Source organism: Bos indicus x Bos taurus, chromosome 1 (genome assembly GCF_003369695.1).
Source record: "Bos indicus x Bos taurus breed Angus x Brahman F1 hybrid chromosome 1, Bos_hybrid_MaternalHap_v2.0, whole genome shotgun sequence".
Lineage (NCBI taxonomy): Eukaryota > Metazoa > Chordata > Mammalia > Artiodactyla > Bovidae > Bos > Bos indicus x Bos taurus.
The window spans coordinates 147,900,370-147,925,358 of NC_040076.1; the positions used below are offsets into that span (position 1 = coordinate 147,900,370).

The 24,989-nt window shown below is 50.0% G+C and overlaps 1 protein-coding gene across 3 annotated transcripts in view; it reads left to right on the top strand.

Annotated features, from left to right (window-relative positions):
- Window positions 1–24,989, top strand: part of DOP1B (DOP1 leucine zipper like protein B) — a 130,951-nt gene that overhangs the window by 88,541 nt on the left and 17,421 nt on the right. For 2 of the 3 annotated variants that reach the window (XR_003512031.1, XM_027548663.1), the window contains exons 20-30: window positions 481–592; window positions 1,427–1,615; window positions 4,826–4,948; window positions 6,385–6,540; window positions 11,306–11,361; window positions 14,055–14,159; window positions 14,271–14,337; window positions 16,679–16,823; window positions 23,200–23,282; window positions 23,565–23,674; window positions 23,820–23,966. Coding sequence is in view for 2 of the 3 variants with exons in the window: in XM_027548663.1 (XP_027404464.1) it covers window positions 481–592; window positions 1,427–1,615; window positions 4,826–4,948; window positions 6,385–6,540; window positions 11,306–11,361; window positions 14,055–14,159; window positions 14,271–14,337; window positions 16,679–16,823; window positions 23,200–23,282; window positions 23,565–23,674; window positions 23,820–23,966 (1,293 nt within the window). In the remaining variant the exon portion in view is untranslated. The remainder of the gene's footprint in view (window positions 1–480; window positions 593–1,426; window positions 1,616–4,825; window positions 4,949–6,384; window positions 6,541–11,305; window positions 11,362–14,054; window positions 14,160–14,270; window positions 14,338–16,678; window positions 16,824–23,199; window positions 23,283–23,564; window positions 23,675–23,819; window positions 23,967–24,989) is intronic. The other variant, XM_027548668.1, reaches the window with a different exon arrangement.

Genomic DNA, 24,989 nt, shown 5'->3' on the forward strand with positions numbered 1-24,989 from the left:
ACCTGGGAAGAGGCATATTCCTATTGGTTTAATGACAGCTTTTTGTCACGAATGGCTTATTGGCCCTCGTCAGTTGGAGGGTCATTTCAACCTAGTCAGAAGCCTAGCTAGAATTGTCAAAAGAGGGTAACAAGGAACTGAATGTGGATTCCTTTATTTTTAATTCCATCTGACCACCCAGGCCAGATCTGGGTTGTAGGACAAGTCAATCTGTCTCCATTATTTTTGCAAAACAGAAATAAAAGTGTGAATCCTCTGTACAGAAATCCTAAAACATCTGGAAACATTTTTCCAAAGCGACCAGATAAATGTAAAACAGTTCAAAAGAGGCCTGTCATTTTTGTAGCAGTATTTCATTATGAGAGTCCCAGTTTGTTTTAAGATGGTGATATGTCTGTGGTTTCTATGTTTAGGATTAAAAACTTTTCTGGCCTCATTCTTAAAGATTTTCAAAACCAGTTTCTCGTTTCTTCACCAAAGCATAACCTCCAAGAGGGAAAACATCTCCCCGGATTATCCACTCACTCTGTTGGAAGGCCTAACAACCATTAGTCATTTCTGTCTTTTGGAACAACCCAACCAAAGCAAAAAGGTAAATTGCTTTTTTTCCCGAGTTCGAGGCAGTTTTCACATATTGTTTTGTCTTCTTTGGGATTATGTCTGTTTCAAATAAGAAATGTATGTATGTAATACAGACATGTGTGTCAGTATTAATGCCATGTGGCACACATGCAAATAACGCAAGCCTGTGTGCAAGTATATGTGCAAATGTACGTACGTAAGTAACGCCCATGTGGTTTTGTTCTCATTGGCCACTCTGTGGGCAATGTCAGCCCTTGCCCAGTGTGGCATAGAATGTGATCTTTTCTCCATGTATTTTTTTTTTACTTGACTTTATGGAGTTTGAAGGCATTTTATGTTTTGATTACTCTGCTCTAGAAAGTGAAAATAACTCAGTCACGTCGGACACTTTTCGACATCAAGGACTGTAGCCCACCAGGGTCCTCTGTCCATGGGATTCTTCAGGCCAGAATACTGGAGTGGGTTGCCATTCCCTTCTCCAGGGCATCTTCCCAACCCAGGGATCGAACCCTGGTCTCCCACATTGCAGGCGGATTCTTTACTACCTGAGCCACCAGGGAAGCCCACTCTACCCTATCTGGTATTAAATTTTAGAATGGAGCTAGTACTTTGGTTGAGGGATTTGCAAAGTTTGTAACGAGTTTGTAATGAGCCTCAGACTCACAGACATCTCTCTCTGAAGGGAAGTCGTGGGTTTAAATGCTCAGGGAGGCATCTTATTTCTAGACCACGTGTAGGCCTTGCCCTGGGGAGTGCTCCAACCCAGACTCCATCTCACCAGCCCCAGCGTCCTCATGGAAAGGGAAATGCAGCCGGGTCTCAAGTTTTTGTCTCTGTTTTTCAGACCGCTGCTGTGACCGACCCTACCAATCTGAAGAATGCCAAGAATGCTATTCTGGAAGAGCTCCCTCGAATTGTGAACACCATGGCCCTTCTCTGGAACGTCCTCAGGAAGGAGGAGACTCAGAAGAGACCCGTCGATCTCCTCGGAGCCACGAAGGGATCCTCTTCCGTTTACTTTAAAACCACCAAAGTGAGAGAGCTTCCTCTGCAGGCTTACGATTTCCTTTGTCTTGTATTGTCCTGCCAGAAATAAAAATACACAGGGATGTATACATACATAGTCAAAGAGAACGTGCCCCGAGAAACCCACGTTAGAAGTACTGTTATAAGTAAACCGGAAGTAGAAATCTCCAGTTTGTTTATGAGTAAGCCTTATATTCATGGCCTTCTTAAGGCTTTTGTGAGTACTTTTCAGTTTTTTTTCCCTTTGGCTATTTAGAAAAATTATTTTTGGCCATGCTGGGTGTTTGTTGCAGCAAGGGCATTCTCTAGTTGCGGGGAGCAGAGTCTATGCTTCATCGCGGTGTGTGGGCCTCCCGTTGCGGTGGCTTCTCGTCATGGAGCACGGAATCTTGGGCTCGAAGGCTTCAGTCGGTGCAGCTCCCGGGATCTGGAGCACAGGCTCAGTAGTTGCGGCAGAAGGAATGAATGAGTTGCTTGACTGCATATGGGATCTTCCCGGATCAGGGCCTGGAGCCGTGTCTCCTGCATTGGATGCTTGACTGCTGAGCCATCAGGAAAGCCCCGCAGTCATTAATTCTTGAGCCAGGCGTCGGTGACTCAGGGGAGGCCTGGAAGGCGAAAGCTTTTCCACAAACAAGAGGCCGGCAGAGGACAAGCGTGGAGGGATCTGTCCCAGGAAGTCCCCAGAGGGTCCCGTGCTGCGTTAAACCCTTGACTCTCCCTGGGAGGCACCCAGGCACGTAACTCAGTGTGTGATCGCCATGTCCAGTGGCTCCCAGTCGTCTGGCCGTGTCTCCCGTCCGCAGAGCACCGCTGGCGCGTGCCCTCAGGGCTTAACGCCGGCCTCTGGCAGCCTGGGTTCAGCAGAACAGGTCAGGGCCCTGGGACCCAGGTCACCTGGATTTGGCTCCCTGCTCAGCTGCTTTGTGGGACCTTGAGCACGTGCATTCAACCTCTGTGTGCTGTCGTTTGCTCCGCTGCAAACAGGGTGCCGGGCGTCATCTGAGCACTCTATATTTACTGGCGTTATTCAGTCCTCACCTGCAAGGCAGGTGCTATTATTATTCCCAGGTGGACAGATGAGGGGTGTAGAGACAGCATGTGATTCTTCCTGTGGTCAGTCTGGCAGTCTGACTCCCAGACCAGCGGGTTTTTAGGTTCTGGGAGGCACAGGTGGGGCCTCCAGAAATTTTCTGTCGGTTCCAGAGATGATCTCCAAGGGAAATCGGCCACAGGAACCTGCTTAAATTCAGCCTAAAAATTAATCTCTAAAAAGGTTCAGAAGGTTCACTCAGCCTGAGCCTCCGTTTCCTCCTCTGTGAAATGAGTCTGTTACTAGTAGCCTACCCCCTGGACTGATGGAAGAATTCATTGTGGTGATGGCTGACATTTGTTGGGGGCTTTCCAGGGGCTTCCCAGGTGGCTCAGTGGTTAAAAAAAGAAACAATCAAACATGCCTGCAGTGCAGGAGACATGGGTTCAGTCCCTGGGTTCGGAAGATCCCCTGGCAAAGGGAATGGCAACCCACTCCAGTATTCTTTCCTGGAGAATTCCATAGCAGAGGAGCCTGGTGGGCTATAGTCCACAGGATCGTGACGAGTTGGACATGACTGAACAACGACAATGCAGCATTTACTGAGCACTTAACCCAAGCCCTCCCTGAAGGACCCAAGGTCCTGAGCCGGGGCCCGAATCATCTCTCTCAAGCAGAAACCATGGTAGGAGGGAGAAGACATCCCCATCCCCAGCTCAGTTGTATCTAAAGTGATGCTAGACAAAGGCAGTGGGGACAGGGACGTTCAGTTCAGTCCCTCAGTTGTCTCCGACTCTTTGCGACCCCATGGACTGCAGTATGCCAGGCCTCCCTGTCCATCGCCAACTCCCAAAGCTTGCTCAAACTCATGTTCATTGAGTTGGTGATGCCATCCAACTATATCATCCTCTGTCGTCCCCTTCTCCTCCTGCCTTCAATCTTTCCCAGCATCAGGGTATTTTCCAATGAGTCGGCTCTTCTCATCAGGTGGCCAAAGGATTGGAGCTTCAGCTTCAGCATCAATTCTTCCCATGAATATTCAGGACTGATTTCCTTTAGGATGGACTGGTTGGATCTCCTTGCAGTCCAAGGGACTCTTAAGAGTCTTCTCCAACACCACAGTTCAAAGGCATCAATTCTTCCGAGCTCAGCTTTCTTTATGGTCCAACTCTCACGTCCATACATGACTCCTGGAAAAACCATAGCTTTGACTAGATTGTCCTTTGTTGGCAAAGTAATGTCTCTGCTTTTTAATATGCTGTCTAGGTTGGTCATAGCTTTTCTTGCAAGGAGCAAGGGAAGCCCAAGGTAAATCCATTCATTGCACAGGCACATGTGTGCCTGCTGCTCTGTACCTGGCCCTGCCTGTCCACAAGTGGACAAGATAGAGGGAAGTCCTGGTCCTCCTGGCAGGCACAGACATTAACCATCCACTTTAAAATAATGATGAGAAGCGCTGCAAAGAAACGCAGGGCACTCTGCCAGCCTGTGACCTCTGCTCTGAGGGTCAAGGAGGCCTTCCTGAGGCAGAGGGGCTGAGCCAAGACCCAGGATGAGAGGATGTGCCTTCCCAGGTGTGTGTTAGAGGCTGGGAGACCCACAGCATCCACAGAGGAGGGAACACAGAGGTTTCGGGAATGCAGAGAAATCCAGGCACAGCAAAGGGGAGGGTGGCGAGTGACGTCCCGGCCGTGGCGTGGGTCCGTTTTTGTTGGCCGCATAATAAAATTGGGTAAATGGCACATATTTCTGGAAACCGAGGCACATCCTTCCTGGTACTTACAAGCCCTCCCTGAGCTGGTTGAGGCCAGCACGGCTGGGTGCTTCCCTGCAGGGTCTCCGCTTTCTCGCTGGGTCTGCAAAGCCTCAGGTGACTTGCTCCGAGCACTGCCCTGCTACTATCTGCTCGAAGGTGGTATCCATCACTTCCCAGGAGTCGCTGCTCTGCTGTTTGTGCACCTGGACCTCCCCCCATGCGTCCTGTCCAACTCCTCCAGGCGGTGCTCTGCACCACCACCATCTCCCTAACCCCCCTACCCCGCCGCCCCCAGACCCCAGCATAATGCCCACTACACTAAGACAAAAGCTCCCAAGGTCACAGGTGCTAGTGGTGAAGTGCACGGTCCACTGGAGCCCTGACTGTGCTCTCACTCATCGTCTTTCTGTTTTGTTTTGTTTTTTAAGACCATACGACAAAAAATTTTAGACTTCTTGAACCCCTTGACAGCGCCTCTTGGAGTTCAGCTGACAGCAGCAGTTGCAGCCGTGTGGAGCAGGAAGAAGGGAAAACGCCACAGTAAGACAAAGGTAAAGCCCGAAACCGAAGCCACGCGCGGACGGCCCTGTGGGATCTAGAGGTGACCCCAGAGGCCGCCAGGGGAGACCTCGGAGGCGGCCCCCCCACACACCGTGTTAAACTCGTGACGTCATCGTCTAGCTGTGCCTGTTACAGCGAGGTGGGGGGAGAGAGTGGAGCCCACCCAACCTCTGTTTTCTTCTCTTCCTACCGTACGATGGGTATATCATACTTTTCATTTAGCATTTTAATCTACTGTCCAATAGTGTACTTCCAAGAGTGTATCTAACATGTACATTTCAAAGAACAACACCGTTGCGGGACCTGCCCCCCAGCCTAAGAAGTGGTTCCTCATTCTACCCGTGAGGACCCCTGGGGGCCCCTCCCTGGTTATAGTACCTTCTAAAAGCTTTCTTTTTATTTTTTTTTTTTCAAACCAATCTTTTTAAAGACTTTCTCTTTCTGGGCAGTTTTAAGTTCCCAGCAGAATGAGAGAAGGGTATAGAGATTTTCCCTACTCCCCTGCCCCCACACACGCACGTCTCCACCCCCATCAACATTCCCCCCACCCCCACCCAGAGAGGTATGCTTGTCACAGTTGCTGAACCTCCACTGACACAGTCACAGTTGACATTTGGCTTTTTTTAATTTATGAGAATAATACTCGTTTGTGATGGTAAAGAAATCATCGCATTCCTCTGCCAAGACTTTGGTTTACATTTTGCCTAAGTGTTCTCCACCGACTGGTCCATCACAAGGTCCTGCCAGGACCTTGGTCTCCTGTTTCTGTAAATCCAGCACGGGCTTCACCCTCGGTTCCGTCCATGGTCCATGTAGGTTCCTGCCCGGTACCTCTTCAGAGCGTCTGCCCCACCCCCCGGCACTGGCTCAGTGCCCAGTGTGGACCCCATTACCCGAGGAGGCAGGAGAGGCTGGTGGTCCAGGCCACCCAGCTTAGCACCTGTGGGGTCTTCCCTGGCGAGGACCCTTGTACTTCCAAGGGCAGGCTCCCACCCCCATGTTGATCATCAAAACCCACCTCCCATGCCAGGACTTTCCTTCCTTGGCCAGCTTCTGTGAACCTGGTTTTCCTGTTTCACTTGCTGTCCTCGTACTCTGGGGGCTGGCTCTGGATAATCAGCCTGTTTTCTTCAAGTTAATACTATGTTTCCAACACTCTTTCTCAGCTTGAACTCATAAAGACCAGAGCAATTGCCTGTCACTGGCTATGCCTTTTATTCCTCATCTGTATCATATACTGATTACATTCCTGTGATTAAAAGCTTTTTTTTTTTTTTAACCTTACTCTTCTTCCTACCAATACAGTCCTTTACCTAATATTCCTTTAAATATTTGTTTCAAAGATTAAAACACATCTCTTCCTCCAGGAGCAAGTATCACAGAGTGCTTGCTGGGAGTCCTGCTTATTTTTGTTGTCTCTCTCAAGGAACGGTCCTCTTCTCGGCAGATCGTTCCGGCGGCCAGCACGTCCCAGCTGACCCTAGTGGATCTGATCTGTGCGCTGAGCACCCTGCAGACGGACTCGGTGCTGCACCTGGTGAAGGAGGTGGTGAAGCACCCACCGCAGATCCGCGGGGATGAGGTCAGGAGCCTGGGGGGCCTCGGATGAACGCAGGACTCTTCCAGTCCACATTGTATAGATGGCGTCTGGGAGGGAAACAAAGGTTGCAGGAGCACCAGGGAATTCAAGGGGCCGTAAAAGGGAGGTGTTCTCGCCGGACTTTGTGGAGATGTATGAGACGTGCTCCACGGACTCCCGTCTTGAGGTGCGAACCACCTGAGGGGACGGACTTCCATCCTTACAGCCCACCGCAGAGCACTCTGCCCAGTAGTGGTTCTGTTTTCTGCAATGTACTTTGTTTATTTGACTGCACTGGGTCTTAGCTGCCTCTTGCAGGATCTTTCATTGCAGGCACACGGGCCCTCTGGTTGTGGCACTTGGGCTCAGCAGTTGCGGCACACAGGCTTAGTTGCTCCGAGGCAGGTGGGATCTTAGTTCCCCAGACCAGGGATTGAACCCACGTCTCTTGCATTCTCAACTACTGGACCACCAGTGAAATCCCCGTAGTGGTTCTTATCAAGGGCCTGCTGTGCACCAAATCAAATAAATCTAGAAAGAGGAAATGGCACTTGGCTTGCAGGAACTTGCAGCCTAAAAAGCATCAAAGATAAGCAAAGCCGGACGCTGGTTAAAGGTAGAAAAGACCGACTTCATTCAGTAGCTCCAGCAGTAGGTGGAAGAGGTGCGATCAGTTCCAGCTTATGCAGAGGTGAGTGGGTATTTTATGGGGAGGATGAATAGAAAGGGTGAAGGGCAGAGCTTCAGCAGAGTCAGGGGAGTGGAAAGCTACAAACAAGCGCGAAAGGGCTTGGTGAGTGTAATGAGAGCATAGTTACAGACCGTGTTGTGAAAGGTTGGTTCCTATGCTCCCCAGGATCCTGGGAGATAGGGGCCCTGTCTTTCTTGATGATATTTTAAAGGGATGGCTACCAGGTCCTTGGGAAAGACATTCCTGGTTTGGAGAAGAGGCATTCACATCCCAGAGGGACAGAGGAAGGATTTGTAACCATAAGCTTTTCCTAATAAATGCTCGAAGGAGGGGTCTTCAGGAACGTATCAGGACTTGGCCGAACACACAGCAGATTGCTTCTGAGGCCTTGAGCTTTCTCATTTTAAGGGGGTCGAGGTCATCTCCCTAGGACACAGCCTTGAGCTGCTGGGAACCGTAGTCGTGTTTGCTCAAGTCTTAGTTTGTGGTATGGATGGAATCGTTTGTGCCGAAGGTACAACCTTGTAGATCAAGGTTGAGGCTTGGTCAAGGTGAGGGCTCAGAGGAGCCTGGCTAAGGACTTCCCTGGCAGTCCAGTGGTTAGGACTCTCCACTTTCACTGCTGAGGGTCCCAGTTCAGTGCCTGGTCGGGGAACTAAGATCTCACAAGCCGTGCTGTGTGGCTGAAAAAAAACAAACCCAGAGACTTCTCCAGCTTAAGACTCCCTGCTGTCCAATGCAGGGCACCTGGGTTTGATCCCTAGTCAGGGAGCTGAATTCAACATGACCCTGAGCAAACTCCAGGAGATAGGGAAGGCTGGTGTGCTGTAGTCCAAGGTCACCAAGAGTTAGACGTGACTTAGCCACTGAACAACAGCAGTAAAGGGAACTAGATCCCGTAGGATGCAACTAAAGCTTCCACATGCCAGAATTAAGACCTGGAGCAGCCAAACAAACAAATATTTTAAAAATACAAAAAGCAGAGGGGCCTGACTAGACTAGGTCAAGAAGAGCATCTTTGTCCATGGGCAAGTTAAAAGTTTGCATAATTTTTGTCAAAGTACAAAATTCACACCAGAGGACTTAACTCATACTGGAGATTCTGAGAAAGCAGAGCTTTCATCTGGCTGTAGGGATGTCAGTGGTCTTTGAAGGGTGACGTGATTGAACCACAAAGCTCCTATAGTTTTTCTGCCCAATTTCTGCATAGCAGTTGAGGGAGCTTTTCTACTGCTTAGACACCTTTTCATTTACGTACAGTGGTTTTGCAATAGAACAGACTCTATGGTTTTACGCCTGAGAGGTCTTTGATTTCACCAAAGCAGACTTCTTCATTGAAAGTGTTGGAGCTATTTTGTTCTGAATTAATTTGATAGAAACCAGGGATTTGTTCTGACCTTGAAATAATTGTCCTCTCTCAGGTAATTTCAGATGATATCGTCAGAAACACTCTTAAGAATAATTCCCTAAATGAAAATTAATGGAGTGGGCCAAGCGATCACTAAAAAATAGTTTTAATTCAAACTGATATTTGTATACCAGAGCCGGTTGGAGAAGGCAATGGCACCCTACTCCAGTGCTCTTGCCTGGAAAATCCCATGGACGGAGGAGCCTGGTAGGCTGCAGTCCATGGGGTCGCTAAGAGTCAGACACGACTGAGCAACTTCACTTTCACTTTCATGCATTGGAGAAGGAAATGGCAACCCACTCCAGTGTTCTTGCCTGGAGAATCCCAGGGATGGGGGAGCCTGGTGGGCTGCCCTCTATGGAGTCGCACAGAGTCGGACACGACTGAAGCGACTTAGCAGCAGCAGCAGCCAAAAAATAGAAATAACCCATCAGCAGATGAGTGGATAAACACAGTGAGGTCTATACACATGCAGTGGATTATGACTCAGCCTTGAAAAGGAAGGAAATTCTGACACACGCTATACCATGGATGAACCTTAACAGCATTATGCTAAGGGGAATAAGTCAGTCCAAAAGGACAGTATTGCATGATTCCACTTATATGGGGTACCCAGGAGTGGTCCAGTCCACAGAGACAGAAAAGAGAAAGATAGTTACTAGAAGCTGGGGGAGGAGGGAATGGGCTTGGTGTGTAATGGGGACTGAGTTTCACTCTGTGAAGATGAAATAGTTCTGATGAATGGTGATCATAGTTGCCCAACAGTAGCAGTGAATGTCCTGAATGCCCTTGTCCTGTACCCTTAAAAATGTTTTACATGGTAAATTTTGTCAAATATATTTTACCAAAATTTTATAACAAATAAATCTTGCTCTTAGATATTAAAGTCATAGCACAAAGGGTGGTGAACAAAAGCTAAACCTTGAAATCAGAGAAGCGTTCACCCATTTTCCCCTCAGAGTGAGAAAACTGACCAGGAATACCTTTAGCAGTGTTTACAGCTCCGCCTGCCTTGCAGGAGACCCCTCCACTCGGGGCGCCTCCTCTGAAAGGGCCCGTGGCTCAGGGTCGCCCTCTGCAGAAATGTCCTCGCTGGGAGGAAGGCCTCCAGGGGCCTCTAACCAGTCAGTTACTCTCGGCCCTGGTCGCCTTCCATCATTCCACGTGTTCATTGAACATCAAGTGTGTGCGTCCACAGTGGGGAATCCTGAAGAGTGACGCCGCCCCCGCCCACAGCCAGCCTGCATTCTAGTTGGGGGAAGGAGATGAGGCAGCCTACAGCTTAACCCCATGAGGCCAGATCATGGAACCGGCTTAAGGAATCAGATGTAAGATGGCCACGGGAGGCTTCATGGCATCTGCCCTCAGATCTCTTCATGGCCTAGGACTCTTGTTGCTGTGGGGCTTCCCGGGTGGTGCTAGTGGTAAAGAGCCTGCCTGCCAATGCAGGAGGCAGGAGATCCGGAAAGATTCCCCTGGAGGAGGGCACGGCAACCCACTCCAGTATTCTTGCCTGGAAAATCCCTGTGACAGGAGCCAGGCGGGCTACAGTCCACGGGGTCGCAAAGAGTCAGACACGACCAAAGTGACTTAGCACGCACAGCAACTGGTTGCCTTTTACCCTTTTTTAAAAAGTATTTATTTATTTATTTCCTGTGGGCATCGAGTCTTAGTTGCGGCACGTGGGATCTTTCGCTGCAGCGCACAGGCACCTTAGGTACAGCACTGAGGCGTTGTCACCCTGCAGCACTTGGGATCTTGGTTCCCTGAGCAGGGATGGAACCCCCGTCCCCTGCATTAGAAGGCAGGTTCCTAACCACTGCATGGCTGGCAGGAAGGTCCTGCCTTTTACTCTTGAACGTGAATGTTCACATAACAGACCTTGGATTGGCATTTATAACTCCAAGCAGGTTGAGGTGGCTGGAGACTGGCCTTCCCCGTGGCTGGTCAGTCCCTCCGAATGATATCCCGGCTACAGCCATGGGGGAGCTGGCCCTGCGACAGACAGCTTCATGCAGAGTGCAGGTGCTTTCCCACTTTGTTCCTTCAGTACTTGATCTACAAGAGTCTGCAAATCCTGGGCTTAAAAATAAAAAACCAAAAGACATCATCTGGCCAACTGGCTTTTGATTTTTCAAATAACAAAGTTGGTTTTGTGGTTAGTTTAATTGGCTTAACTTCTATAACTGACAAATAGAAGGGGGAAAAAATATGTGTTTTGAAAACCTATTTCCAAGTAATTCCAGCCATTTGGGACGTAGGGAAGTTGTCTGAGCTGTCTGGGGGGAATTCCCGGAGCTAAGAATTCGCATTTGGCGTTGTCTGTAGCTCGACACGGGCTCCTGAGGCCACCAGCTTCGTGTCTGAGGAGATTCAGTCGTTATGCCAACTATTGCTTAAATACTTGCTGAAAGTCTGGGGTGAGAAGTAGGTAAATGTGGGAAAGGACTGGGAGTCTGATAAACAGGGACCTAAGGATGTGGGCCATCACAGGGTACGTTTGCTTTTATTTCACTGAGATCCTTTATATTATTATATTCAGAAGACTCCCGGAGCTGGAAACCTTTGATTTGTTAGCAGATAGAACCTGTTTGGTTTCTGTATTTGAATTCTTGTCTTAGCCTTATTTCCTCCCACTTTGGAGTAATTAGCTGTGCTTTAATTTTCAGAAATCGCCCCTGGTGGATGTCCCCGTGTTGCAGTTTTGCTATGCGTTCATCCAAAGGTAACGCAGCTCCCTCAAAGGCATTTCTCAATTATAGATGCTGTTGCAGTGATTTTAAGTAACTACTCTGGATTGTCCTCCTTTTTTTCTTTTAACTGAAGTGCTGTTGATTTACAGTGTCGTGTTAGTTTCAGGTGTACGGCACAGTGACTCAGTTTGATATAGGTGTGTGTGTGTGTGTGTGCCTTTTCAAATGCTTTTTCATTACAAGTTATAAGATGTTGCGTATAGTTCCCTGTGCTTTACAGTGGGTTCTTATTGCTTACCTGTTTTGTATACAGTAGTGTGTCTATGTTAATCCCAACTTATTCTTTATCCCTCCCTGCCTCCACCCGTGTGTTTCTTGATTACTGGAGAGCCTTAGTTCAGAAAGTATCTGTGTGTTACTAACCCAGCCGTATCCGACTCTGTGTGACCACATGGACTGTAGCCTGCCAAGCTCCTCTGTCTATAGGATTCTCCAGGCAAGAATACTGGAGTGGCGTTGCCATTCTCCTCCTCCAGGGGATCTTGCCAACCTGGGGATCTGAGAGGTGTCCTAATTCCCTCTCAGGCCATTGGACACCCCGCCAGTCTCACTTTTTCCTTCTGTAGAGAGCGAATCTGACATCTTCAAGTCTGTGTGCTGTATCTTGAACACTGTCAGCACAGCTTTGTGTGAGACCTGGTAAACTTAAGAAGAAACAGTTTGCATTACCTTGATAACCAAAAAAAAGAGGAATTTTAAGAACCTCTTTTAGGAAAAGAAGTGACTGTTTTGGATGCTCTCCTCAGTGCTTTGCCGTGTTTTCTGCTGGGCGGCTTCATGTCGATGGACTAGAGTTTGAGCAAGCTCTGGGGGTTGGTGATGGACAGGGAAGCCTGGCGTGCTGCAGTCCATGGGGTTGCAAAGAGACACGACTGAGCGACTGAACTGAACAGGTTTCTGCGTGGGTTCACTGAGCTGAACACCCATCTGCAGGGGTCTCAGCTGCAGTGGTTCCCCAAGTGGCTCTCTACAGGGAGAGAGGACGCTTTGCTGGCCTCCTGCGGCTCTTACGGCAGGTTCTGGATACAGCTCCCAGATGCATCCACTGTGCGGGGAGGTTAGAGCTGCAGTAACGGGAGTGAAGGGGGTGTAGCCCTATCTCACGGATGCCTCGATAGCCTCACGTGTCTCAGGGGATTCACCTTTAGTAAATTTGACAAAACTCCCTGGCTAACAAGTTCACATTCCATGGTTATTCTGACCCATGACACCCTAGGGTTATAGGAAGGTGGATGGAGGGTCCTAGTCCCAGGAGTCCCCTGGCCCAGGATCGAGTTCAGGCCAGCCATTCACCCTCCAGCACGAGCATCACTGCTCTTTTTTGCTCCAGGAGGGGAAGATGAGCTGGTCCTTTGCTGTTGTTCAGTCACTCAGTCGTGTCCAACTCTTTGCGACCCCATGGACTGCAGCACACCAGGCCTCCCTGTCCTTCACTATTGCCCAGAGTTTACTCAAACTCATGTCCATCGAGTCGGTGATGCCATCCAGCCATCTCATCCTCTGTCGTCCCCTTCTCTCCTGCCTTCAATCTTGCCCAGCATCAGGATCTTTTCAAATGAGTCAGTTCTTCACATCAGGTGACCAAAGTATTGGAGCTTCAGCTTTAGCATCAGTCCTTCCAATGAATATTCAGGATTGATCTCCTTTAGGATTGACTGGTGTGATGTCCAAGGGACTCTCAAGGGTCTTCTCCAACACCACAGTTCAAAAGCATCAATCCTTCGGCGCTCAGCCTTCCTTATGGTCCAACTCTCACATCCATACATGACCACAGGAAAAACCATAGCCTTGACTAGACGGACCTTTGTTGTTCAGGTCATGTCTCAGCTTTTTAATACACTGTCTAGGTTGATCATAGCTTTTCTTGCAAGAAGCAGGCATCTTTTTAATTTCATGGCTGCAGTCACCATCCTCAGTGATTTTGGAGCCCAAGAAAATAAAGTCTGTCACTGCTTCCACTTTTCCCCATGTCCTTCCTAGTGCTCACTCATACGTGTCATAATCCCAGCAAGTGCCTGCTGCAGTGGCCTGAGTGACATCGTCCAGCGGCCTCAGGGAGGCTGCCTCCTTTCAGGGAGGAGGCCCCACCCAGGACCCTCAGGATGCGGCGAGTCAGGGACCAGCACTCGGCCCTGGGACCCTCTGGCTGCGGCCCAGCTGCCTCCCTGTGTGGTGCAGCATCACCCCACGGCAACAACCCCGAGTCCTCATTCCCCATGAGGCCTGACCTGAGAGCTACTAAAGATCAGCCTCCTGCTGGGTGACCCCTGACCTCACCTTCTGTGACCTCCCGATGGCTCACTCTGCATTTCCAGTGATGTTAGGGAGGCCAAATGCTAAATGGAGCCCGACAGCCCCAGAGATCCGTCATCCAGTTCAACGCTTTCACTTTATAGACGAGGAAACCAGGAGCGTCTGACCTGTTTAGACAAATGGCTGGTATCCAAACCTCCAAGTTCTTGCCAAAATACCACAATTTAACACATATGTATTTTAATTTAAGAAGAACAAAACAGGTCAGGCAGATAAGGCATCGTCCTGTGCCTTCTAACCCCCTGCGCCTAAAATGTGCTTATAATAAAACATTTTCATTAGACCTGTTCATGGCTGGATGTTTTTTTCCCTCCTATTTTTTTTGTTGTTGTCTCTTTGTTTTTATTAATAGGCTCCCAGCAACAGCCTTGCAAGAGAACTTCCCCTCGCTGTTGGGCGTGTTGAAGGAGTCCGTGCAGTTGAATCTCGCTCCCCCCGGTTACTTTCTGCTTCTCAGGTACCGTGTTCCCAGCTGCTCAACGTTACCGCGTTTTTTTTCTTCTCCAGGAACATGTATGTTTTCCTTTCTGCTAGCATTCTCATTCTGAAGCCAATTGTCTCTCAACAGCATGCTGAATGACTTTGTGACAAGAACTCCAAACCTGGAGAGCAAGAAGGACCAAAAAGATCTGCAGGTCTGTATGTGTGTGTCCAGTAGGATGGTTCCTCTCCCAGGAGAGCATTGCGCGCCCCCCGCCTTCAGACAATCTCACTGGAGATGATAAACATTAAACATGGGGCAGAACCAGGTCTTAGGTTTGCATGTGTTCCCACATCTGACTCCCTGCATCACTGTCTTCAGAGGACTCGATAGAGTCTTCAGATGATGGTTCTCATGTCAGCCTTGAGCCATCCACCTTGCAATTTTCAAGGCGCCTGCTAGCTTCCTCCTGGACCCCGATGTGTGCAGGCTCACTCTTCAGCATGGCTGGAGCAGTAAATCTGTCTTTATACACAGATTCCCTTCCTTAGAACCTTCCCCCGCTTCTTTTTAAAGCAATTCAGACTTATGGGAAACTTCAAAAACACTGAAAAGCAAAAGTAAAGCTCAGCCACTGGAGAAGGAAAATCTCCTTTGAGTAGAAACCCAGCCAATAAGTAGGATGGAGTGAGAAAAACCAGTATGTTATAACCTTTATAATCATCGAGTGAGGAGCTTTTCGAGTCAAGGCCTTAACTTCTTTTTCAGTGTCTTTTATTCATGTATTTTTGTTGTTGGCGTGTGGTTGCCTCAACATGTCGAGTTAGTTTCTGCTGTAGAGCATGGTGAATTCAGCTGCACATTTACATATGTCCCTTGCATTTCCTTCCTTTGAGTCAAGGTCATTAAACTGTGCTGTGTATCTCATGGCCTTGGCCATACTGCCGCTCCCTGTTGTGACCCCTGGCGTTTGTGAGACCCTGAAGCTCTGGAGCTCTGCGTAAAGCCCAGTGACTCCTTTGGCTCCCCTGGTGGAGGGGAAAGCTCCATCCCAGCGCACGTGCTGCAGCCCAGCCCGTGGTCAGCAGTTCCTACGCCAAGCTGAAAGCCCTCCATCTCGTGCGGCCAGTGGCCTGCCACGGCCCCGTCCCCTCCAGTCCTCCAGGCCGAGCTTTGGCCGTGGCCAGTAAGGCGGCTGGAGGAGCTCGATGGGCCCTTGCGTCCACCCCAGAGGGTCCCAGCCCTCCTGACACTGACCCCTTCCTACTGCTTCCAGGCACCCCAACTTCCCCATCTGCTCACTGCCCTCGAAATGGCAGCTTCTCTTAAGCCCTCAACCCCTTGTCTTGATGTTTTTTTCATATTTATTTTACTGAAGCGTAAGCAGTGCGTGTTAACGTCTGCTGTACAGCACAGTGGCTCAGTTTGCACGTATGTGCATTCTTTCTCCTCTTAGTTTCCATTATGGTTCATTGCAGGATATTGAATACAGCTCCCCTCTGCTCTACAGCAGGACCTCTGTCTGTCCATCCTATATATGTAATAGTTTGCATCTGCTGATCCCAGCCTCCTGCTCTGTCCCTCCTGCGCCCCTTCCCCCTTAGCAGCCACAAGTCTGTCCTGTGTGTCTGTGAGTCTGCTTTCTGTTTCCTAGATAGGTTCCGCTGCATTGTATCATAGATTCCACATGTCAGTGTTATCATCTGACGTGTGTCTTTCTCTGCCTGGCTTCGCTTAGCATGATCATCCCCAGATCCATCCGTCCTTCCACGATCTCCCTTGCTGCCAGCGTCCACGCCCGCCCCTCTGCCCGGGTGCACCGTGGATGGTTCCCTCGGGTGCGCTGCCCCCGTCCCTCCCACCAGGGAGGGACCTACTCTTGCTTCATGCCCGAACACACCTGCTGCACTCCCAGCAGAAGCCAGGACTGCTTACGTGTCAGGGACGTGTAGCCCCTCTTAGCTGATGATACCCCATGATACCCGCTCCGCGTCTCCACTTGTGTCCCGGCTTCTTGACCGGATTCTGTGCTGAGAGCACTCCTATGCTCTTCACCCTCAAGTCAGTTTGAACTTACTCAGTTTTGTTTCTGGCCGTGTTCGTCGAAGGTGCATTTCTAGTACCCGTGGTCCTAAAGAAACCAGAAATCCAACCTGCCAAATGCGTTGTGCCGCTGTGACTTCCTGTGTATCCGTTTTACCTACTGACCATAGAGCAGCCACAGCTCAACGTATGGCTGCTGAGCCCTTGTAATGTGGCTTGCCTGAACTGAACGTGCCGTAAGCATAAAACACACATCAGGTTTAAAAGACTTAGACCAAAGAAGCGTGCCGAAGCTCACTAATAATTTTTTATCGGTTATATGTTGAGACTACTTTGGATGTATCAAGATGCACACTGTGAACTTGTTTCTTCTTTTAAGGTAGCTGCTCGAAGACTTCATTACCTGTATGCTTCATAGCCGTGACTTGCATTATACTTCTGTCGGATGGTGCTACCTTAGGCACTTAAGACTCTCTTAACTTCCTTTCCTCTTTTCTCTCGGTTCCTCTCAGGAAGTCACTCAAAAAATTCTGGAAGCTGTTGGGAACATTGCTGGGTCTTCCTTAGAACAAACCAGCTGGCTGAGCAGGAACTTGGAAGTGAAGGCCCAGCCTCAGATCTCTCTAGAAGAATCCGATGCTGAGGAAGACTTGCACGGTGGGTGTATATGGCTCAGAAAGTAATGCCTGCTGCCAGGTTGCGGGTCTCTCTCTGCATTAAAAATCATCTGGCTTTGCTTCTTACAAAATAAGTTGTAGTATCATAAACATAAGTTGTAGTAAAATGAACAGTAGAATTCCACTGGAAGGATCCCAAGTGACCCATGCTACTGTGTTCAGCCTTCCATGAGCCTAGATGAGGGTCCTGAGAGATAACTTCCCAAGATAATTTGCATGGACTCAGTGGTAGAAATCTTTGTGAGGTAAAGAATAGGGACAATGTATGTGTTTTTTTTTGTTGTTGTTTGTTTGTTTTATGGAGCCGTGGAAAGAAAACTTAGTAAACCAGCTCACCGTTGTCAAGCAGTTGATGTATTTCATTTCTGGCCTGCCTTCCAGAAATCCTTGTATTTGGTCATTGCCCAGGTCATTAAGATTTTATCATGGCAGTCACACACAGTAGGCACATCCCAGCCTTATTATTAGTTATAACTTCCTAGGCAAATGGTCGGGAGACTCTCAAAGGAGACTCATCTGTTTATTTGGAGGACCACTGACCAGCCAGAAACCCCCGAGGGGTCTGAATTAAATGCCACAGTGTGGACTGTCAGTTGCTGGTGCCCTAAAGACCACCAGGTGAATCTGTCAGTCAGGCACATCTCAGGTTATTGGATCCGCTGCAGCAAGGGAGATGCTTGGCTGAGTCATAGGGGTGTCTCAGCAGGAGACACTTGGGGAAGATGGTTGGGGGCTGTGGGGCATAGGTTGAGTTGAATGTAGCAGATGTTTCAAGGTGGGTACTGGGTGGAGTTAGTGATCAGATACCTCTGCACTGGTGGGCACAGTGCTAGGCGGGGGCCCACAAGTGAATCTTCATCAACACGCTGCTTGTTTTGGTAAGTGAGCCGCTTTAGTTGGTTTAGTCTTTCTTTCAGGATTAGGCATATCTTGGAGCAAGTATTAATAATTACTGTTGCAAGTTCTCAGTATTATTTAATACACAGACACTATGCTCAGTCCCGACATTGCTCAGCACTAGACAAGAAAATTGGGCTCCCCTGAGAGCTCAGCTGGCAAAGAATCCGCCTGCAATGCAGGAGACCCCAGTTCGATTCCTGGGTCGGGAAGATCCACTGGAGGAGGGATAGGCTACCCACTCTAGTATTCTTGGGCTTCCCTGGTGGCTCAGCTGGTAAAGAATCCCCCTGCGATGTGGGAGACCTGGGTTCGATCCCTGGGTTGGGAGGATCCCCTGGAGAAGGGCAAGGCTGCCCACTCCAGTGTTCCGGCCTGGAGAAGTCCATGGGCTGAACAGTCATGGAGTCGCAAAGAGCTGGGCACAACTGAGCGCTGGACACGACTGAGCGCCTTGCACTTCACTTTCACCTTTACCTTCCCTCCCATTTTGATTCGACCTCGATCATTATCATTAGCAGTTGTTATAGCAGCAGAAACAAACCTGAATCCACGGGTTTTAACGTACAAAGGACGGCGTGTTAAGAAATCTGGGCTCTTTTCTCTTGCAAGTAGCAGAAACCCACTCCAGGAGGACAGAAGCGCAGCAGCACAGGGAGTTCTGGCTCACACGCATGAAATGCCCACGCGTGCTCTCCGTGTCTGGTTTTGAGGGCAGAGTGGGAACCAGGTGTTCAGACGCAGTTCATCAAATCTTGTGCGGGCGTTTTGGTTGGTTCTTCCTGGTCTGCGGCTGGCCCAGTAGCGGGCAGGAAGGGCTCATGTCCTGGAGCCCCGAGAAGCGGTCTCCCACCCAAGAGGGGCATCTCTTCCCAGGAGGAGAAGGGATGGCGTTGGACAGACGTTTAAATCATGGTGCCCCGTTCCATCACTTCCACCGTATTTATTTGACAGCTAGCTTTGCGGTTTACGTAAGAAAAATAATTGCACTTTACTCTGTACTGAAGATCCTGAAGCTAGTGTGCTATCGTTTGCTAACGTAAACCAACAATTATGTCTTCTCAGGCTATGGCTCTGATTATAGGTGTGGTTCCAGGGAAGGAGAGTCTGTGCCTCTCCTTGACTCCTTTGCTCTCAGTTACTGTGCCGTAGTTTGCGGTGTAAGGGTTAAACTGCCTCTTTAATCCTGGCGTGCTGCAGTCCGTGGGGCCGCAGAGAGTCAGACATGACTGAGCGACTGAACAGCCACCAACAGTTCAGCTGAACTGTGTCAAATGTTACTGGGCCTGACTTTTTTGCCATCTTTAGATTTAACCTCAAGACAGTAATGTAGTAAAATAATTATCTGATTTTTTTATTTAAGAAAAGAAATCGTAGGACTTCCCGTTGGTTCAGTGGTTAAGACTCGGCGCTCCCAATGCAGGACGCATGGGTCTGGTGCCTGGTTGGGCAACCAAGACCCTACAGTGCGACATAAAAAGAAAAAAAAAATCATAGAATTTCAAAGCAGAAATGACTTGGAGGCTTCTTAATGAGCAATTTGGGTAAACTCCGGGAGTTGGTAATGGACAGGGAGGCCTGACGTGCTGCAGTCCATGGGGTCGCAATGAGTCGGACACGACAGAGCGACTGAACTGAACTAATTATAATTAGCAAACTGTAGAGTATCAAAAGAGTCTCTGGATCATAACTATTTTTTATTTCAGTCTTGAACAAACTAAGGATGCTGGCCATATCAAGCATGAAACAGAATGAGGCTTCAAATGATGTGCTTTTTTCGGCTTGGAGTCTTTATGCATGCAGCAGACATGCAGGGTCTTCCGTGTATATTTGAGTCTGGTGTGTGCCACGCACCGTGTTCTAGACGCTGGTGCTCCAGCAGCAAACAGAATGAACAGGGTCTCTGCTGTTGTGGGGGTGACATGGAAGGTGATGGTCCAGAGTAAATTAACAAAGGTATCTTTAAGTTCTTCTGGAAATGCAAAGTCATTCCAAATTTTTATATATATATATATTTTTTTTTTTTTTTTTTTTTAATGGGAGTGGGGCAGGGTTCACTGTAGATGTTACAGAACATGTCGCCCACAGAACTGACAGTTGTGCAGAGAAAGGAAAGATAAAGTGGGGTGGGCGGGGACTTCCTCGGTGGTCCAGTGGTTGTGTGTCCATCTGCCAGTGCAGGGGGCAGGGATTCCATCCCTGGTCAGGGAGCTTAAGAGCCCACCTGCCTCAGGACAACTAAGCCTGTGCACCACAACTGCCGAAGCCTGCACACTGCAACGAAGCGAGAAGTGTTAGTGTCTCAGTCACGTCTGACCCTTTGTGACCCCATGGGCTGTAGCCCGCCAGGCTCCTCTGTCCATGGATTTCTCCCGGCAAGAACACTGGAGTGGGTTGCCATGCCCTCCTCCAGGGGATCTTCCTGACCTAGGGATAGAACCCAGGTCTCCTCCCTGGCAGGCAGTTGGATCATGTGAGCCACCAGGGAAGCCCACCACAACAGAGAGGAACCCCCAGTTGCTGCAGCTAGGGAAAATCCGTGCACAGCAGCAAAGACCCAGCACAGCCAAAAATAAAAGATAAGAAGGCGAGCATGCAGAGACCTAAGAAGGCGCTTCCCAGGGTGGGGGGGCAGGGATGGCAAACCCTTGGGCTGGGAGTGGGCTGAGACCGAGAAACCTCGAGACCAGCCCTCTGGGAGCCTACCGAGCAGTCAGGCGAGGTCCGAGAGAGCGCGGGGGAGGAGGGCCATGGGGCTCGAGGCTGAGCTCGCCTCGGGGCTTGGCCGTCTGCCCGCTTGCTGCGGGAAGCCATTCAAGCTTTTGGAGCAGTGACAGGATCAGACTGAGTTTTCAGAAAACATCAGTGTGGCGGCTGGGAGCAACATGGGCCGCAGCCACCCACAACAGAAACCAGAGGTTCAGACAGAAGGCTCTCGTGGTGCTTCAGGCGCAGCTGACACTGAATCAGAGGCATGGGAGCTAGAATTCAGTGGGCTGGTGGGAGGGCAGGGTCCCCGGCTGATGGACTGGGACGTGGGAGTCACCGAAAGGCACTCAAGGGTGACTGCGGGTTTTGCAGGAACATCTGGGGGGCGGGAAATGGAGCCTGGGTTTGCATGGCCATATTAAATCTTGAGATGGTCTGAGAAAGAGTCGGGAAAGGTCACTGGGGTAGGTTGAGAAACCGAGAAAATGTCGAGTCATGGAAACTATGAAGGAGAGTGTTTCCAGAAGGAGGGAGGAGGCACACTCGTGGTTGGTGAGAAGGCTGCTGAGAAGCAGTGTGAGATAAGGACGCAGGCTCTCTGGACCCGGCTGGGGGTCATGGCATGCTGGGATCAAGGGGCATAAAGGACTGAGATGAGAAGGACCTGGCCATGGGTGTTGATAACCCACTGAGGCTTAATCATCAGCGGGACAGGAATGAAGTACTGAATGCATGCTCAGTGGTGTCCAGCTCTTTGAGACCCTATGGACTGCAGCCCATATGCTAACCCTACTACAGAGCGATGGTGGTGTCTGACCCTTTGTGACCCCGTGGACTATAGTCCACCAGGCTCCTCTGTCCAGGGGATTCTCCAGGCAAGGATACTGGAGTGGGTTGCCATTTCCCTATCCAGGGGATCTTCCCAACCCAGGAATCGAACCCGGGTCTCCTGCATCGAAGGCAGATTCTTTACCAACTGAGCTACAGGGAAGCCCCATAGAGAACCGCCCCCATCCCCGCAATGTCCCTCGGTGCTATGCTGCCTTCCCCACTTGCCAACGTAATTCTCCAAGAGGCTCCTCTGTCCACAGGAGTCTCCAGGCAAGAATACTGGAGTGGGTTGCCATTTCCTCCTCCAGGGATCATCCTGACCCAGGGATCAAACCTGCATTCCCTGCACTGCAGGCAGATTCCGTACCACTTGAGCCATCAGGGAATTCCTAATGAAGTAGTACTAAGGACCAAAGAATATCGTTTATTTGGCTTATTTTTCAATTAGAGTTAGTCGAAGCATATTTGTATGGTGATGGAACAGTGCAGCAGAGCGGTAGGAATCAAGACCAGAAGGTGAAAGGATAGTTAGAAAGTGACGTTTTTCACGGCCATCTGTCCGGTCGCTCAGTCATGTCCGACTCTTTGAGACCCCATGAACCCCATCACACCAGGCCTCCCGGTCCATCACCAACTCTCGGAGTTTACTCAAACTCATGTCCATCGAGTCAGTGATGCCATCCAACCATCTCATCCTCTGTCGTCCCCTTCTCCTCCCGCCTTCAGTCTTTCCCAGCATCAGCTCTTTACAGCCAAAGGGCCAGGGTTAACATGGTAAATGGAAGTACTGTTCTTTGACAAGAGCCAGGAACATGTGTATCAAACAGACAAGGCAGAGAACACCGATATCAGTGTTCTAGATTAATAACGCGTGGGGCCAAACCGAGGGAGTTCGCATTTGTTTACATCATTTTCTGAATGAGATTTGAAGTGAGGCTGCCAGCTGAGAAGGTGCACATGGTGGTGGCTCTGGAGGGAGGAGGTGGATTAGGTTGGAGCGTGAGGAAGCCAGCATAGTGCTGAGATTCACGGGGAAGGTGTATAGTAGCATCAGGTGTTTTTTGAGGTTCATGGTCATGAAATAGAGTGAGATCTAGTTCATAGTGGTTTGATTTCTCCAGAGCATTTTGCTGTGTGGAACTAGGCAATCGCTGGGTTTAGCCAAGCTTTGCATGCCTCTGAGTGAGTGCTTCAGGAGGGAGACAGGAGAAAAAGAATGAAGAATGCTCTCAAGGTGGCTGATGGACCACAGGTATGGGTGGGAAGGAAGAGACGCGAAGACTTGGGGGATTGATGGCTAGTTAAGGTGGGGTATTGCAGGGGCTGGAGGAAGCTGTCATAGCATCATTCCAGGAATAAGCGAGCAGGTGGAATAAGACATGGTCACGACAGGAGGCCGGAGATGGAGATTGGGGAAGCTGGCGCAGCCACGTGTGTGACGGTGACAGTGGCTGGCTGAGCTGCAGCAAAATAAAAAGATCGCTGAAAAGACTTGCGCAGCTCAGAGGCCAGGGTGACAGGCGCCACCCAAGGGGATGTTGAAGTTGCAAGAATGATGATGGGAAGAGAAGCGGGGAGGAAGATGGTGAGCTGGTGCTAAGCAAAGGTTTTCAGTTGCTGAAACTGAACACGTGAGAAGAGAAGAATATGTGACACATACTTACACGCGTAATCAGCGTGAAAGGTGGAGACTCGTGACTCACGTTCACGTGATGCTTTGGGGGCATAAGATGGATGGATGGTGACCAATCCATCTTGAGTTTGTTTTTTTTTTTTGGCTGTTTGGCCTGCGAGATCTTAGCTCCCTGACTAGGGAGTGACCCCCAGCCCCAGCAGTGAGATCGCAGCGTCGTAACCACTGGGCCAGTGGGCACATCCCCCATCCGTCACGGTTAAAACACAAATGCCTCTCTCAGCAGATGTTGCCGCCACCGCCTCAGCGATGGTGTCCGCCTCTGCACCCTCAGTGTACAGCGTGCAGGCCTTGTCCCTCCTGGCAGAGGTGAGTACGCATCTGCCTCGTCATCCCCGCCGGGGGAATGAGGCTTCACGGGGGCGCGTCCATTCTTAGAGGCTGGGGGCTCGGGCTGCACCGCCCTGGCTGAGCCGGTAAGCCAGGCTGGGCCTCTGGCTGCCCCATGGGGTTGCCCTGCTAGGCTGTCTGTGGCCCACATTACCACTTCCTTTAGGAGAGTCCTGTGTTCCGACTCCTGTTCTCCTATGTCTGTGGCCACACTCCCACTTCCTTTAGGAGAGTCCTGAGTTCCGACTCCTGTTCTCCTAGGTCCTGGCGTCGCTCCTGGACATGGTTTACCGAAGTGACGAGAAGGAAAAAGCGGTGCCCTTGATCTCACGTTTGCTTCACTATGTTTTCCCTTACCTACGAAATCACAGGTATGGCTGTCACCACCTCTCTGTAACCCCCCAAACCCGTCCACTCCTGCCCAGGTGTGGGAAGATGGCTAATGGGAAACGCATCCAACAGGGCTCCTCTCACGGCCTCTGACCCTGACCCTTTGCCCTTCCCACCCCCTTGCAGCGCCTACAACGCCCCCAGCTTCCGAGCGGGTGCCCAGCTGCTGAGTTCTCTGAGCGGTTATGCCTATACTAAACGGGCCTGGAAGAAAGAAGCCCTGGAGTTATTCTTGGATCCAGCCTTCTTCCAGATGGACACGGCTTGTGTGCAGTAAGAAACACCATCCTGATTAAAAAAAACGGGCCGGGAACCATCAAGTAGCAAAGTGTGTGGGTTTCTACAATTAGTTCCCATTCCTGAAATGGTGAGCAGAGCTAGCTATTATCATCCCAAATCTTAGGACATCCCTCGCAGGTTAACGGTGTATTTCCGGGGAAGGAATTGAAGTCTTCTGAAAATGACACAGGTGCCCTTTTTTTTTTTTAATAATCAGGAGAAGAATTGTTATTATTCCTAAAGAGCATAACAAGGGGTTCCAGCTGTACTTGGCCTAGTGCTGCTCTGTCTTGTAATCACGAGATGATGGACCAGCACTGAGACGTCAGGGCTCTGTGGTCACCCTCCTGGGTCCTTCCCCCCACTTCTGGGCTTACACTCCACGAGTCGTCTCTGAGACCGTGCAGCCACCTGCCTCTGCGTGGGCAGCAGAGATGCGTAGAATCAGGATGAACTGACTGCGCTTTCTACTTGGAGGTCAGCAGAACCACTCATAACTCTGCCCGTGGCTTGGCTGAACATGTCTTTATTAACAGCAGGGGTCGAGGGTAGACACTGGTCAGCTTCTTTGACCACAGCTTTCACCCTGGGTCGGTCAGATCCATTGGAAAACGGACAGGCTACCCACTCCAGTGTTCCTGGGCTTCCCTGGTAGCTCAGTTGGTAAAGAACCCGCCTGCAGCGGGGGAGACCACAGTTTGAGTCCTGGGTTGGGAAGATCCGCTGGAGACGGGATAGGCTACCCACTCGAGTATCCTTGGGCTTCCCTGTGGCTCAGCTGGTAAAGAATCTGCTTGCAATGCAGGAGACCTGGGTTCAATCCCTGGGTTGGGAAGATCCCCTGGAAAAGGGAAAGGCTACCCACTCTAGGATTCTGGCCTGGAGAATTCTGTGGACTGTATAGTTCATGGGGTCGCAAAGAGTCGGACACGACTGAGCGACTTTGACTTTCACCCTGTAATCCTTTTGCACCGTGGGAGAGTCTGAGGAAAACTAGTGATATTTGTCTTCAGGGCT